Source organism: Trachurus japonicus, chromosome 19 (genome assembly GCF_045865225.1).
Source record: "Trachurus japonicus isolate A0001 chromosome 19, Traja_1.0".
Taxonomy (NCBI): domain Eukaryota; kingdom Metazoa; phylum Chordata; class Actinopteri; order Carangiformes; family Carangidae; genus Trachurus; species Trachurus japonicus.
The window spans coordinates 10,564,265-10,581,064 of NC_140925.1; the positions used below are offsets into that span (position 1 = coordinate 10,564,265).

At 41.0% G+C, this 16,800-nt stretch overlaps 1 protein-coding gene across 1 annotated transcript; it reads left to right on the forward strand.

The window, feature by feature from the left end:
- The first annotated feature begins 221 nt into the window (after window positions 1–221).
- rgs9b (regulator of G protein signaling 9b) lies at window positions 222–16,145 on the forward strand. The gene is made up of 19 exons (XM_085762379.1): window positions 222–1,250; window positions 3,292–3,388; window positions 4,147–4,197; window positions 4,320–4,426; window positions 6,494–6,545; window positions 6,640–6,698; window positions 6,786–6,862; window positions 6,952–7,033; window positions 7,680–7,742; window positions 8,714–8,743; window positions 8,912–8,973; window positions 9,929–10,042; window positions 10,144–10,259; window positions 10,367–10,454; window positions 10,835–10,973; window positions 11,077–11,159; window positions 12,263–12,386; window positions 14,347–14,762; window positions 15,847–16,145. The coding sequence occupies exons 1-19, from the start codon at window positions 1,182–1,184 to the stop codon at window positions 16,007–16,009; spliced, it is 1,992 nt and encodes a 663-aa protein (XP_085618505.1). The 5' UTR covers window positions 222–1,181; the 3' UTR covers window positions 16,010–16,145.
- The last annotated feature ends 655 nt before the right edge of the window (window positions 16,146–16,800 follow it).

Consider the following 16,800-nt stretch of genomic DNA (forward strand, 5'->3'; position numbering starts at 1 on the left):
TATATAGAAATAAATAGCTAAACAAAAACAAAAACAAAAAATACCGGTAGATGAATAATTAAATGAAAAATAATAAAGCAAAAACAAATAAATAAATAGACGCAAAATCACATATCAATTAAAAACATTAAACGCAATACATATGTTGGTAGTTTTAACAGCTTTTTTGTTTTGTAGACAGGATAAAGTTGATATATCCTGTTAAAACTCTGACTTAATAGTGCTACTGCTAACGCTAATTATAATAATAATAATAAACACTTCATTCACGCAAACGCAGCGATTCTGTAGCTACTAAGTGTCTCGACACACACAAATACACTTTAATTGACGCTATATTATTTGAAAAAGTTAAGATTAAAGCGTTCATTTCACTTAACTTTCAACTTTACACGGATTTAGCGATCCCGATTCCTGAATTACAACTGAAGCACTCATTTTAACAGTCGTATGTAACTATATAAAATACTTTATGTGTTTGTAAATGACAAAATAATCTTTAAAAAGTGTAATTAAATCGGAGCTCGACACTGCTCCGTTGATGACACGTCGCCCTCTGCTGGTTTACTCCCGTAACTGCGTCACACACAGTTTGACCGTTAGAAAAAAGCAGCGCTCTGATTGGCTGGTTCCCCCCTCGAGCTTTAGGTATGCTGCCTTCACGGACTGTGGGGAACGTGGGGATTTTGTACATTGAACGTATTCCAAAAACGCCAACAAAACTGGAAATACGGACGGAAAAGGCCTCGATTTGAAATGAGTAGGCCTAAACATTTTCACGAATCAACCGGAATATGTATTAGAAAATGGTAGGACGATTGCTATCAATAATGGATTAATAAAAATGTTTTCTATTAAATTATCCCATACTTTTTACATATTAGCCTGTTGTGAATGAATTAATGACATACAACTCTATGTAATTGATATATATCGCGCATTTGCTCACTTTATATGCCATGTGTCATTAGGCTGACTCTCGCTTATACGTGAGAGGTGTGTATATAAAAGCGTGTATGCAATTTCCGAAGCTCCAACTAGCAGCGGATGGAGAGCAAGCGAATGCACCATCAGTATCGCTTATTGCACTTCCCCTCCAGCATCCCCACACGACACAGGGGCTCACGCTCGACAGTAACATCATATACGTTTCTGTGTGAGAGGGGGGAAAAAGCATCATTATGACCATTAAAAACGCTATCCGGGATCATGGACAGAGATATCGTCCACGGATGGCTTGTCTCAAGAAGGTAGGTTATCCTTCTACATCAGTGCTGATGATCACAGCCTCTGCTCAGGGCTCTGAGAATATACCTGCACCTATAGATAGGTCACTTATATGAATTCTCCAACGCAAGCCCTGGGCTGTAGTTACCTGTTGTAACCCTGGCTCTACTGTCATTTACTCTTATTAACTGCAATAGCCTCTAAAACTCTCTGTATTCTCCACAGGTCCTCAGAGGTATTCTGTTTTCCCAGTGCTTGTAGTGTATAGATTTATGTACTTTATTTTTTTCCAAAGCATAAAACCCCACAGGTGCTACAGAATGGTTTGAAGAAAAGCTTCGAGACAGACAACAAGTGTGCCATGTTAAATTATGCATACACATCTGAATTTTGATTACATGATTAATTCAAATCCGTGGGAAAATAATATTTCATGCAAACAGGATGACAAGACAACAAAATGCAGCACATCGCTTCTCTTTTTTTTTTGTTTTTGTTGCTCCTGTGCACTCCCTATATCTGCCCATCGCACTAAATGTTAGACTGTGTTTTGTTGCAACCTTTTCACAGTGATAAGGTCATTCATTTTAATAAGCATTAAGCCTGGATCAGTATCAGTGCTTCCATTTACACCAAGCAGCCGCTGGGAAGAAGTTAATCCAGGCACTGTGTTTTGGAAAACGACAGCCGGCTCCTGTAGCCACAGAACATACAGCTCACTACTTCATCTCACATTTCAAAAATCCATTCACATGAAGAGCTGGATATTTGACTTTTGGCTTTAGCAAAAACATTTGCCGGAAATAATTGAAACAAAAGCTACTGGAGCTTCATTTGCAATATATTTCCAGAGCCTATTGATCCCAGATGCAGCAGCACTCGCTCACAATGTCCCACTCTCCAGGGGAATGCCCACTCAGAACTCATTTCCAGGAGAACCTCATGTTTTGGTCCATGAAAGCCCACTTTGGTCTGGCTCAGCCTGCGGCTTATAGCCTCTCCAGGATGACTTCAAAGCACAAAGCCACTTCAAACAGGCCCGAGAGTGAGCAGCATACTCTGTCTCTCTCTCCCTCACGCACAGACACCGCATTAATGCTCTGCACAGTATCTTGCTTTCTGGTACACACCTGAGCTCTGGTGTACCTGTGGGGCTCCGATGGTATGATCGCTAGAGAAAAAATAAATCAACCCCCCCCCCCCCCCAAAAAAAAAAAACCCAACACTGGTTACAGGGCAGTGACTCAGTGCAAACCGCCCACACAAGCCAAACAAAGGCCATGAGATCATGCATGTAGCACTCCTCACATCTCACCTCTCGCAGTGTTTAAATGCAGAGCAGAGGTGCAGAATTATATTGTTGTTTTTGGATGAAAAAGCTGAATAGTCACAGTCATGAAATCACCAAACATGTGCCTCCGAGTCTAAATATCTCAGAGGGTCAAATTTAAAGTCAACGACAGGCAATAACAGTAGATGCAATTTCGGTAACCCTTTAATTTACAGGCCATTGATTACGTGATAATGTCAAGAAGTAGCCAAGAAATAACAGTCAATTTCATATATGTCATGTTTTTCATAAAGGCAAAAGATTACACATGCTTTTCATGCTTTGAATTATTTGGGAAAGACCAGAATCCTTGCAATTCCTTACCAAGTCTTTGCAATTGACTGATATTTCTAGGCTATTTCTAGACATTATGACGCAATCAGTTGTTATTTCTTGGCTATTTCTTGACATTATCACGTAATTAAAGGCCTGTAAATTAAAGGGTTACCGCAATTTCCCCCCAAATCTTCCATCAAAAAGAGGTTAACAATGTTGAAGATGATGATAATGATCATTATCAGATATTATTTGAGATCTTGGCCATGAAAATGACATCTAACCTGCTTTGATGAAAAGAAAAAAAAATCCTCAAATCACAGCCTGATTTTCCAACCTGTTGTCAAAGCAACCTGTTGGCATGGCGACCTCTGCCCCCTCTATCCCACCGCAACAATCTGTTGCTGTTGTTGTTATTGTCGTGGTTGTTGTGGTAACCTGATGATCTTCCTCTGCAGGCGGAGAAGGTGCTGCTGGAGATGCAGGACCCCAAAACAGGAGTCAAGTCTCAGCCTCAGCGACTGGTTATCACAACAATACCACATGCTATCACCGGTAAAAGAGGACGCACTACACACACACACAAACACAATTCACACAAATATACACATACACAATACAGACACACTGTCGAATGCACATATACAGTAGCTACACACACTCGATGTTATTCAGCGGCTGGTTGAGTGATTTTCCCTGCATAGCCTCACTGGAGGATACCACAGCTCCGGGCTCAAACTCGAGAGCTACAGATTTCATCTCCATGACAACCCCCGCGGTCTCGGAGTCGGAGAGAGAGAGAGAGAGAGGGAAAAAAGTAGGAGGTGAAGGAGGAGGATGATGATGATAGAGTGGGCAAGAGGGAGGAAAAAAAACAGAGACAGAAACACAGAGAAAGAGAGAGAGAGACAGTGAGGAGGTAGTGATGGAGGAGAATGAAGCTGGGAGAACTTTTTCTTTTATCATTTTCCTTTCCTCCTCTCCACTTCTTCCTCCTCCTCCTCCTCCTCCTCCTCCTCCTCCTCCTCTTCTCTTGTTGCTTCCTGTGCTTCCCCCTCCTTCCTCCTGTCTCCCCACATTAGCAGCAGCGGCTAACAGGCCGTCGACACAGCCAGCAGTGGAGGGGTTTGGCATTTACAGGCGTACACCCACCCACCCACCTACCCATCTACCCATCAACACGACACACTCTCAGCACTTATTTCCTCTTAGAGATGGTTTTATAACGGGTTCTGCATAATTTTCTTTCCTTTTTTTATATATATATTTTTTTACCTCTGACTTATCATTTGCATCCTGTCTGCTTCCCTCAGGTGAAGACATAATTGCGTGGTTAGTAGACAGATTTCAGATTGACGCACTAGGTGAGGATACAAGTCTATTTTTTGAAATCATTTTATAATAATCCAACTAAATTATCATGCAACAGCAGCTGTTATATTCCTGCTCATCTCTCTCTCTCTGTCTCTCTGTCTTCTGTGTTCAGAGGCGAGGAGTTTTGGCTCTAAACTGGTGGCGTTAGGTTACATCTACCCTCTACAAGACCACAAACGTTTAGTGATCAAACCAGATGCATCCCTCTATCGCTTCCAGGTAAATCACACCACACATCACATTTTATTTTTTTGCACCACAAACATTTGAAACCCAAAGGAACTATTCTAGTTGTAAAGTTAAAGTTATTCTGTGGTCTCACTCAAACAGAACAAGAAACATCCTTTTCAATGTTTCATTAGGTTTTTTTTCTTGACTGATTTCACAGATGACTGTCAAAATAAAGGTCATTTTCATAATTTTTTTTACAATTTTGTTGATGTATAATTGTTATTAAACCAGCACTAAGTAACTTTTCAACCTTCATAAAATATTTTCGTAACTTTTGTGATGATACATCGACTTACAACAAGTTGAATGACACCTCTGTCATGGCCTGAGGGGGTCTGTATCTCTTTCTCTGGCACTAAGCAGCTTTGAGGAGCATGGTAGGAACCCGGCTCTCACTTAAGTTTCACTTTCATTTTTGCGAGTCACAACAAGGAGGGAACAGGCAAAACGGCACTTTAGCAATGGATTATGTATGTGCTCTCACTTTGAAATGATCCACTGGAAACAGAAACTTAGTTTTGATGTCTTCTGTTAATTTTAATGCAGGATATTTACAGGGCTTCACGCTAGTGTTCATGGGAAATGGAGTCTTCCTTCAAGCAAAACACTACCGCTTTGGTCCACAGGCGCCGCCAAACTCGACCAAAACTGAAAGTTCTTTAGTACTGCTTTAAGACACAGCAGTAAATTTTACATCATTAAATGTAGATATAATTTTGTTGAAGCTTTCTTTTTTCTAATTTCAATATATTCTATACAGTTTTGAGTTGATTAAGGTTGAACAATGTATCAATGTGTCATAAGATGTCAAAAGTGTATTTGTGGTCTTATATGTGGACAAACGGTGTGGCATTATTAGGTTTACAAGATTTTTGGATCTCTGTGTGATGATCATCCCTGATATTCATGTTGGAGTGAACTAGTCAAAACAGACTGATACACACTCAAAGTTTTTTTTTAATCTTTACCGACTTGAAAAGTGTAAGAGAACACAGACTTGAGGACCGTTTCAACCAATTTCTAACTATATAATCTGACAAACACGCATGCTAGCCAGACCTGGACCACACAGCTGCTGTTCATAGTGACGGTTTCACACAGCCGACACGACATCTTGCGGAAACTCCCGAGATTAAACATGACTTCAGAAGAAAAATAAATATCGACGTTAACTGCTTTAGGTGAGGTTTGTAAACTTTGCAGTGCGAGCAACAGGTGAGCAGGCCACGCAACATCCGGTTGGTGTCGTTTACCAGTTTGCTCGCTCTCTTGTTGTGGGTATTTCTGTCAGATATACAGTAACTCGATCTGGAATAGAGACTGGGAAAGGTCCTACTACTCGATCTGGAACAGTTAGAAATCGTATGTAGCGACACACTTGAGGATTATGTTAGTAAATAATCGTTTGACACAAGTTCATAAACTGACATATAGAGCCACGACACAAAATTGAGAAAATATGATCAATTAGACAACATAAAGGTGTAAACCTAACTGAGTCCAACCCACAGTCCCTTGCGCCACATCATCCTCTGTCCCTCTCTCCTTCTCAGAATTAAGGCAAAGAATTAATTTAAACCAACACTAAGGAACTTTTCAACCTTCATAAAATATTTTCATAACTTTTGTGATGATACATCGACTTACAACAAGTTGAATGACACCTCTGTCGTGGCCTGAGGGGGTCTGTATCTCCTTCTCTGGCACTAAGCAGCTTTGAGGAGCATGGTAGGAACCCGGCTCTCACTTAAGTTTCACTTTCACTTTTGCGAGTCACAACAAGGAGGGAACAGGCAAAACGGTACTTTAGCAATGGATTATGTTTGTGTTTTCACTTTGAAATGATCCACTGGAAACAGAAACTTAGTTTTGATGTCTTCTGTTCATTTTAATGCAGGATATTTACAGGGCTTCACGCTAGTGTTCATGGGAAATGGAGTCTTTCTTCAGGCAAAACACTACCGCTTTGGTCCACAGGCACCGCCAAACTCGACCAAAACTGAAAGTTCTTTAGTACTGCTTTAAAAATAAGGTTTTTGGTTTTGTCCTTTCCAGACACCGTACTTCTGGCCCGCACAGCAGTGGCCTGTTGAGGATACAGATTATGGTTAGTAGTAGTAGTTCAGTTTTACATTTCAATCTCAGGTCACTCTCTCATCACTGCTCAGCTAACGCTTCCCTTTTTGTTTCACTACCGAAAGCAATCTACCTGGCGAAAAGAAACATACGGAAGAAAGGAATCCTGGCGCTGTACGAGCAGGTGAGAGCGAGACCGAGAGTCCCGGGAGAAATGAATTTGTCTTTGTTTGTTCTCGGCGTTTAGTGACGCATCGTTTTATGTCCTCAGGAGCAGTATAACCGTCTGCACAAGTGGATGAATCATAAATGGGATTTTATAGTGATGCAAGCTAAGGAACAGTACAGGTAGGTGTGTGAGGAACTCAAAGACGACACTTGAATTGAAGATCACACAGCTGTGACGATCCTGTGTGTGTGTGTGTGTGTGTTTATAGAGCTGCAAAGGAGAGGAAGAAACCAGACCGTGTGGTTTTTGACTGCCAGGAGAGAGCCTACTGGGTGGTTCACAGGCCTCCGGTGAGAATACACTGACACACACACACATGCACACACTCAGATAGCTATCAGACTTGTACTGCGCACACAGGATGCAGCTTCATGTACTGTAGATAACGGAGGATTGCTTAGCAGACAGAGAGGTCTGAAAATAAATTACACTCTGTGTCTGTCTATACTTCCCAGGGTATCTCATTATCTCTACCCATGATGCCTCATTACCATTACATGTCCAGTCAGAGGAAAAGGGCATGAGTGATTAATATTTCAGACTGGGTAGGAGTGGGATGCCGTGGGTTTTCCACCTTGTGAGTCTCGGTCTAACTCGGGTGTCTTCAGGCTGGATCGCTGACCGCCGACCAGACATCCAGAGCTCCCAAATGACCCCGGTTCACTCTGTGTCAAGTGGATTGTGGTAGTTTAATGAAGCAAAAATGTGCTCCGGTATAACTGAAATAAAAAAGGTCAGCTTTATATTGACCCAGATATGAGTTAATTGATGCAGCTGGAGCACCTATTGGTCTCTGGAGGGACCAACAGTTGGACACTTCAACATGGAAGTCCAGTTTTTCACACCTCATTGCTGTCTGCTTTAGTTAATGACCTCCATAATGAGCACATATTGTGAAATCTTGTTTGTTTGTTTGTTTGCTGTGTGTGTCTGTAGCCCAGGACGGTGAGCGGCATGGACTTTGGGCTGGAGCGACGAACAGATCCTAACTCAGGCGAGGTAACAGGTGAGTCTGTGTATGACCTGTATGAAGATAATTCCTGTCCAATCAGCTTATTTTGCATAAGAGGCTTTGATGCATGGATCCATGTGTGTGCAGTCGAGGCGTCTTATCCTCCCTGTCCTCTCCCTGTCTGCTGTTTCAAACATGAAACTATCTCTTACAGAAATTAATCTCTTCTCTTCTCTTCTCTTCTCTTCTCTTCTCTTCTCTTCTCTTCTCTTCTCTTCTCTTCTCTTCTCTTCTCTTCTCTTCTCTTCTCTTCTCTTCTCTCCTCTCCTCTCCTCTCCTCTCCTCTCCTCTCCTCTCCTCTCCTCTCCTCTCCTCTCCTCTCCTCTCCTCTCCTCTCCTCTCCTCTCCTCTTCTGCAGGCATTTCCTGTGGCTCTGTTTTCGTATCCAGATTTTCAAACTCCTTACGGACACTTAAACACATCAATGCATATTTATCCTTATCATTATGTTTCTCTTACATCTTAAAATTACTTCTACATCATAGCCTGAACTTAAACTTGAAGGGGTTGATGATAGGATACATTCCTATATCTTGGGATACTGTAAACAAGGCGATACGCTGGGATTTTTTTCTCCTCGGAAGTCTATTTTTAGAAAGACTCTCATATTTTATATGCACAAACAAATACAGTCTATTGTTATGCATTTTAAACAGTCGTATCTGCATTTGCATTTCACAGTCCCTGCAACACCAATCATAGAAAAAGTCAGTGCAGGAAGGGAAAGATAAACATCATAGAATTAGATTTGTAGACAACTATATTACTATAATAGATATTCACTGCAACATACAACAAAACTATTTTTTTGTGTGCAATCTAAACAAGTAAATGACCATCCATTAGAGAATCAAATCCACCTAACACTCCACTGTGCCTTTGATTATTGTATTTGTCAGTCATTTGACACATAATAAATGTAAAGCACCATTTAATGTTTACTTTGTTTCCCCCCAAGACAAAAACCCCGGACTTCTACGAGAGAATTGTAAGTGAGATTTTATCCTCCTCTCTTCCTTTTGACTTTTCCAACATTTTTCTCTCACTGCGTTTCATCTGAACCAAGCAGCTGCGCTAACTGTTAGCGCCGATCCACAGGGACTGACCTGTTTTCCTCACAGTTTTATAGCTGTCATCTCTGCTCTGCTCCCTGCAGATGATCTTTACACAGCAGTCAATCATGAGGCCCAGAGTGAAGTCATCTGTGTCCATTGGCGCGTAAGATTGCGTTTTCACTTCTTCTCATACTGTATCCGTGACAGGACAGGTGGTTCACGCTGTTTGTAGCACAAAGAGTGTGTTTAAAAATAGCAAATACTGTACACAATATCTTTACCTGAGTCACCAACAAAAGGAGGACAGGTGAAAGTCACGCACAGGAGAAATTTGACACATCTGCTGTCAGTTCATGTTACTTCTATGTAGCAGAAACTATGCGGGTCACTTTTTCATAACTCCTCAGTAACGTATTATCATGTTGTGCAAAAAATGTAAACAAAACCTTTAAAAAAAATCCTGACTTTTCTTTTTTTTTTTTTGGATACTTATACACTACAAAAACTCAAAATCTTACTAAGAATATTTTTATTATTTCTAGTCAAAATGTCATTTCTAGTCAAAACAAATCTAATTATACATAAAATAAGACTCATCTTAAAAAAATAACTTGTTTTTAGACACTTTTTTTTTTTTTTTTTTTTTACTTTTTTCAAGCATATTTTCACTTGACATAAGTTGAAAAATCTGATAGTGGATCAAGTTTTTCTTTCTTATTTAAGCACAAAAAACTTGCTTTCACTGGCAGATTTTTCTACTTATTTCAATTGAAAATTAGTTTGAAACAAGTGAAAACTGTCTAAAAACAAGTTCATTTTTAGGTGATGAGTCCTATTTTAAGTGGAAAGAGATTAGTTTTTACTAAAATTGAGACATTTGGAAAAGAAATAAGACAAATATTCTTGGAAAGATTTTGAGTTTTTGCAGTGTATCACATTAGTACGGTGGCCCTGAGAGGTCATTGCACTGCAAAACACAAATGCAAAGTCACAGACGTGCTGTAAATTCACTTCTGATGACTCGAACAAACAAACGAAACACATTTTACACGTCAAAGTTTAAGTTTAGCCTTTGTTCAAACATTATAAACAGTCATTTCCCCCTCTTCTTCTCACAGCCTGGTGAAATACTGCACCACCTACCAGGGCCACGACCCGTTCCTCTCCAAGTGTCTTCCCAGCAACCCCTGGCTCACTGATGACGTCACATACTGGACTCTGAACATGCCCAAGTGCGTCAGGTTGAATTACACTCATTTAAGATAATGTGCCATCTCTTCTACGTTAATGGTTTTCTTCCTCTGTGGCTGTTTGTGTGTGTATACGTCGTCAGTGTGGAGATACCGACCAAGATGCGTGTGGAGAGGTGGACCTTCAGCTTCGGCGAGCTGCTCGCAGACCCTCGAGGACTAGAAGATTTCAGACTCTTCCTGAAGAAAGAATTCAGCAGTAGGATGGTCGACTCTGGAGATTCATTTGTGGTGCCTTTACATTGAGACACTGTAAGATGAGCAGCGTGCTAGCTGTGTTTTCTTTTCCGTCTTGACCTGTTTCAGGTGAGAACGTGGCATTCTGGGAAGCCTGTGAGGATCTGAAGTGGGGCACAGCTGCGACCATGAAAGAGAAAGCAGAGGCGATCTACAAGTAACGTCTTCTCCTCTATACTGTAGCTGAAAAGAATGGTCAATATTATTGATTTGCCCATTAGCCTGTGATAGAAAATAAATCAGAGGCTGATTTGATAATGGCTTAAATGATTATTGTTTCCTGCAGTTTCTCTGACTGGAGGATTTTTGATATTTCATCAACTACTGAAAAAAAATAGCTGCAGATTATGTGAAAATAGGAAAGTTGATTGACGAGTAAATGATAAATAAAATACTAATATAAAGACTTGACTCTGTTTAGCTGTGGGATGTTTTTATCATTAATTGAAAACCTGCTGCAGCAGCTGCTCAGAGTCACGTCATTCAGCTTCGTGTTGAACTGTTTCCCATGTGTTTCTCCAAATCTCTCGATCCCAGGACCTTCCTGGCCCGCGGCGCTCCACGCTGGATCAACATCGACGGAAAGACAATGGAAGTCACAGTGAGAGGCCTGAAACACCCACACAGATACGTCCTGGACCCAGCCCAGACTCACATCTACATGCTCATGAAGAAGGTCAGTGAACGCACCCATACGTGGGGTTTGACCACAGGATAAGATTGTTTAAATTAACTCATTAACTCACCCATTTATAATTCATGATGTGTTGGTGTTTCAGGACAAATACGGGCGCTACATAAAATCTCCGGTCTTCAAGGACCAGATGAAAAAGGCCATCGGTCCTGAGGAGCACAAGTTCACGTAAGAGGAAACTTTTATTTCTCTTTTCTTGACTCAAAGACACGAAACATTCACAAGGACTCAAAGATGAATCGGTTTGATTTTGGGGGTCAAAGGTCATGCACGTGGTGACCTCATAAAACATGGGTTTTGGCCTTGAGAACGTGATATCTTGAACACATTTTTTCAGGTTTGCTAAAAGCTTTCATCTGGACTCAAGAACAAACTGATCAGAATTGGAAATTGAAATTGAAAAAAGTGATTAAAGGTCAAAATTCAAAGGTCAGGTTCACTCTGGCCCTTAACAAACATGCGTTGGCCGCATTAATGTAATATTTCAAGAACTCCTTAAGGGAATCTGTCAAATCTATAACAGATCTTCGCTTGGACTCAAGGATAAACTGATTTTGATTTGAGGGGTCAAAGGCATGGTGTCCTCACAAAGCTCGGATTTAGCTTTATGAAAACGATCTGATGGATTGATTTTATTTGACACTTTGTTATAAAACATGATACATTTCTGCACTATAGTTAAAACAGAAGGTCGGGATAACACAATAAAGCCACAGGGCTTATTTCCATTGTGGTCCCTAGATACAACATCATGAGTCCTGAAAATCACAGTAGTCCAAGAAAAGTAAATCTTCAGCCATCACACACAAACTTTTAAAACGTTTTATATAATTACAAGGTGCTTTATTGGTAAGATAAGAGAAAAGAAGAATTCAGGTGACATTTCCAAACAATAATGGGGATCAAACAATAAAATAACACAAAGGGTAAAGGAAAGACATGTGTTTTAAGAAGGGATTTAGAAGTGGCAGTAATTTGGCAACTTGTTGGAAAAAAAAATCAGCCTGAGACAGAAACAGCTGCAGAGTCAAATGAGGAAATGGAAACATCAACTATTCCCCACAAAGACGTAAGAGTGACGCTGGTCTGAGGAACTAAAGTTCTCTAATCTCTCTGGCTGATGTTTTGCTTCCTAAAACCACCACATTTATCACTCTACAAGACTTAACTCTCACCTTGTCTTTCCCTTCCTCCTCTTCTCTTCTCTTCTCCTCCTCCTCCTACTCCTCTCCATCCCACTCTTCATGGATCACATCCCTCCCGTCTCCCAGTGACGCCCAGTTGGAGCAGAATGCGAGGAACAGGCGGCCCAGTCCGAGCCCGATCATCCTCCGGCAGCAGGAGCAGGAGTTCAAAGCCAAGATGGCCGCCAGTGCGCCTGTTGACATCACACAGGTCATGAGCAAACTTAGCAAGCAGGGCAAGGACGCCCCTCCTCCCCCTCCTCCTAAGAGATAAACACATGATCTACAGTGATTTATTATTATTTATTTATTCAAAAAAAAGCTTTATTTATTTGTTAATGATAATATATATATTTTAATGCCATGTAGCCTCAGTTTAAAAGCTGCGATAAGTATAAGTAATATAAGAGGGGTTGCTCGTACTCATTAACTCACAGAGATATCAGACAAATGTAGTTCCCTCCAGTTATATGGAGCTTTTTAGTGTCTTTTATAGCTCATTGTCTTGGATTTACATCTCACAGCCTTACTGTTTGCTTCACTCTAAGCGCTTTCTTTTTTTGTTTCTTTCTTCTTTTTTCGGCAGTAATAAGTAAAGAAAAAAAGGCAAACACACATAGTTATCGGTTAATAGCCGTCAGTTTGTTTCCATCGCCCACAAGTGGATAAAAACTAAGCCGTAGCAGGTTGTTTTCACATTCAAACCTCCACATGTAAAATCCATCCATGCTCATGTCAGAGAATCACACAGGTGAATGTCCTCACTGTCTTGTTGCTTTGTTTGTTGGTGCTACAGAAAGAGAAAGAAAAAATCTTTTTTTTGGTCCTACAAAGAAGCAAATATAAGAATGAAAGTGACATGGAAATGTGGAACATGTGATCCTGAAAACAGAAGCCACTTACACATTAGGTTAAAAAAAATGAAGATGTCAAGTACAACGAGAAAACAACAACAACCTGTAACCACTTCTCCTTTGTGGTTCATAGTTTTGGTTTGTCAAGTATTTTCCAGGTTTTGAACTGTTTACCACTGAGATTTATTCTCCTCCACTAGTTACATTTTACTGAATTTGAATAGAGCAAAACCTGGGCTAACAACAACAACAAAATAAAGTGAACTGAGCCTTTAAACACAGGGTAAACTACAGAGAGGACAAACGACCACTATCTGTTTCCATCTGTTGTGTTTCTGTTCATACGACCAGCAACTGGTGTGTGTGTGTTGTGTTATTTGTCATGGTGTGTGTCGTACCGTCCATCTCCACTCATTCATACACACACACACTCTCTGTACTATTAGTGTTTGTTTTCTCATCAGCCACAATAAAACATCCTCGAACCACAAACTCTCACTCTCATGTGTCTTTGTCTTGACTCGTCTTTCACTCACTGTTTCATCTCATCTGAACATCACGTTCCCACAGCTGTCCGCCATATCTGATGATGATGATGATGATGATGATGGTGGTCCAGATTACTGGTAATGAGACCAGACACAGTTTATCTCTGTTTCTCTTCCTGTGGAACTTCCTGTTGTCATTCTTCATTTTCTCTTTCATTCTTAATGTTTGCTGCTTTCTTTCTTCATGGGTTTCTTTCTTTCTGACTTTGTTTTTCACACTTTCTCTCCTTTTTTTTAGTGCATTTCTTTTGTTCTCTCTGTGTTTTCATGCTTTTCTCTCTATCTCTACTTTCTCCCATTTCTTACTTTCTGTCTTTTTCATTTCTTTCTTTCTCTCGTGCATTTTGTTTTGCTTTCAAATGCATTTCTCCTTTTTCACTTCATTTTTTAAAAACATATTTCTTCTTCTTTTTTTTTACTTTTGTTTCCCTCCAGTATTACTATCAAATACAATAACATGTGTTACTGTATCTAAGGTTCCTCCTTGCCTTAATAGGTTTGTATCATACTCAGATCAATGAGCTTATTGATGGGCAGAAACAAATTTAAGGTGTTTTTTTTTTAAACTGACGGGTGTTTTGAGTTGGTTATCAGAGTATTGTGGGATGTTTTGGAGTCAGTTGTCATGCTTTGCCCAGTCTTGGGTTTGTTATGATGTTTCAGTTGATTAAACATTATAAATTCTTGGTGATTTTGCTTGTAAAACCTTCTGCTGATTTCCCTCTTATGATTCTCTCTAACTTGAATCTTTTGACCTTTGACCTCACAGCTGTGCCGCTTCACCACCCCTGTCCCCCACCTCGCCGTCTACTCCGGCTTCACCGACCCCCCCTCTGCCAACGCCTCACCCTCTCTGCCTTTCCTGGCCCACACCCCGGCCTGTCCCTCCCCCATCAGCGTGGCCTTGGACAGCACCTCGGTGTCCGAGCGCCGGGTGGAGGCCGGCGAAGGAGGAGAGGGAGACGGGAACAACCCCGAGGCCCGAGCAGCACCCATGGCGGGTGGGAGTGTGTCCAAATCCCGCATGGCTCTGTCGCTGCGCCGCCTGCTGAAGCGGGGCTGCACCCCCTCCACCATGTTCGCCAGCTTGTCGCCTAAATGCCACTCAGCCGCCGGGACCAGCAGCCGCATTCAGCCGATCAGCCCCGATCAACCCAGTCAGGCCCCGCCCAGACGGATCGGAAAGTGAGTCCTGTCTGTAAAACCGGTTGGAAATCAGACAGACTTGAACTTTCAAGTGATGTATTTAATCATTTTGATATTTTACTGTCCATATTAGGTGAACATTAGAGACTACAGTCTAGTCCTGTGACCTCAGTCTAACTACAGGCAGTATGACTCCAATATTTTTTTATTTAACCAGATAAAAGACCCATTGAGATCAAGACCTCTTTCACAAGGGTGATCGGGCCAAGAAAGGCAGCAGCACACATCATAGTGAATAAAGACAGATACATAACAAAACAAACATTGGAATATAAAAGTGCAAGCAATTAGACAAATAAAGTGCAGGAATTATGGTTACAGTAACAGTTTAAGTACTGTTCAACAGATTTCTGTTACATAATACATACAAAAGTGAATATGGCTTCTTAGTTCAAACTACTTTTAAGTCACATCCCTGTTGGTCCAGTCAGATAAAATATGAACAATTGCTGAGTGAAGACCTTCGACTGCCAAAGTCTAATCAGTTTGTCCTTAGGTGTAAATGGAAATCGATGCAAAAGAGTTATGAGATATTGATGATGCTCATGAAAATCACCACGACCTTGACCCTTGACTTTTGACCTGTGACCACCATAATCTAATCAGTTCATCCTTGAGTACTAAATTAAAAGAAGTTCCCTCAAGGCTTCATGGAAACATTTAACTCACAAGGTCAAAAACTGTGATTTGTGAGCACACTATGCCCTTAACCTCAGGTTCTGTTCACAAAATATTTTCAGCACAAAGTGGCATCGTACATAACAGACAGTGGAGACATAGAGGTGGTGGAGACCAAAACAAAACCAAAATTGATTATTCAGTATAAATTGAGCGTGTGACCGGAAACGTAACTGTAAATAAACAGTTTACATCAACCACAACAACTTAATAGACAATTGATGTATTATCGTACCTTATTTCCCTATCCCCAAGTGTGCAGTGAATCAATAGATGAACTAATACTTTTAAAATGTGACTATTTTGTCTAACGTTGACCTGCCCATTTGGATTCAATCTGTATAAAATGTGTCTCACATCGAGCCTTTTCTTCAACCTTGAACAGTTTCTTCCAGATTAAAGTGGATATTCCTCCGGAGTGCCGTATCTACCCCATAGAGTCGGAGGATGAGGATGAGGAGCACCGGGCTGCCTCTCGGGGAGGCGTGGGAGCTAAAGAGATCATCTGCCCCTGGGAGAGCCTCACTCCACAGAACGGGACGGGTTAATAGGAGGGATTAACACAGGTATAAAAAACAAACAAACCTGGTTTTTTAAAAATCTGTGTGGAGCAGACGCAGCGTGTCTGTGTAAACAGGCTGGCGGCAGATTTTCCCCATGTTCTGACAGAGATAAAAAAAAAAAAAAAAAGAGAGATCTCACACAGTGCATGACGGTGTAAAATCTCTGTGTTCATTGTCCCTGTGTAAACGTGGTCACACTCTCACCACCAGGCCACCAACATAAAAACCAAACAACATGAGGACTGACACACACCTGTCAATCTGAGACGCTGTGGAGAAGATGGCTGTTGGTCTATGATAGACTCTGCAACAACTTCCTCTGTCCACACTCCTTAAAGGAAAACCTATGTTTTGAGTATCAAACAGTCACTACCTATAGCTTTTAAAGGAGCCATGTGAAAGTTTTTGCTATCGTTACATAGCTTACATTAGCATTAGCACCTTTTGCAATTGCAATTTTTGAATCAAACGTCATTTCCTATCTTCCTAAGAGCTCCATGAATGGAAAGCAACTCTTCTCTTCTCTCTATTCCTTTCACATACTTAAGTCAGCATGCTAGCAGCTAGCTAGCCCCAGCCTGGTTGAGTCCGTCTCTTCACTTTTTGATAGCGACTCAGTGTAGCCTCCAGTCTGCCCCTAAAGAAGACCTGGTGCTGCTCAGAGGATCGTGACCTCTGTTCTTGTGAACACAATCGGTCAGTTTACATGCACACAGCACACTGTTTCCTCTTTCTGATTGAATTCATTCCAAATGAGTCTTTCGGGTTAATTGTTT

What these genes read in the sequence shown, in the direction of transcription:
- rgs9b (XM_085762379.1), top strand. Translation starts at nt 1,182, where the DNA reads ATGACCATTAAAAACGCTATCCGGGATCATGGACAGAGATATCGTCCA. An exon ending in CCTGAGGAGCACAAGTTCAC is followed by an intron (nt 11,160 to 12,262) that starts GTAAGAGGAAAC and finishes CCCGTCTCCCAG; the next exon opens with TGACGCCCAGTTGGAGCAGA. An exon ending in CCGCCCAGACGGATCGGAAA is followed by an intron (nt 14,763 to 15,846) that starts GTGAGTCCTGTC and finishes AACCTTGAACAG; the next exon opens with TTTCTTCCAGATTAAAGTGG.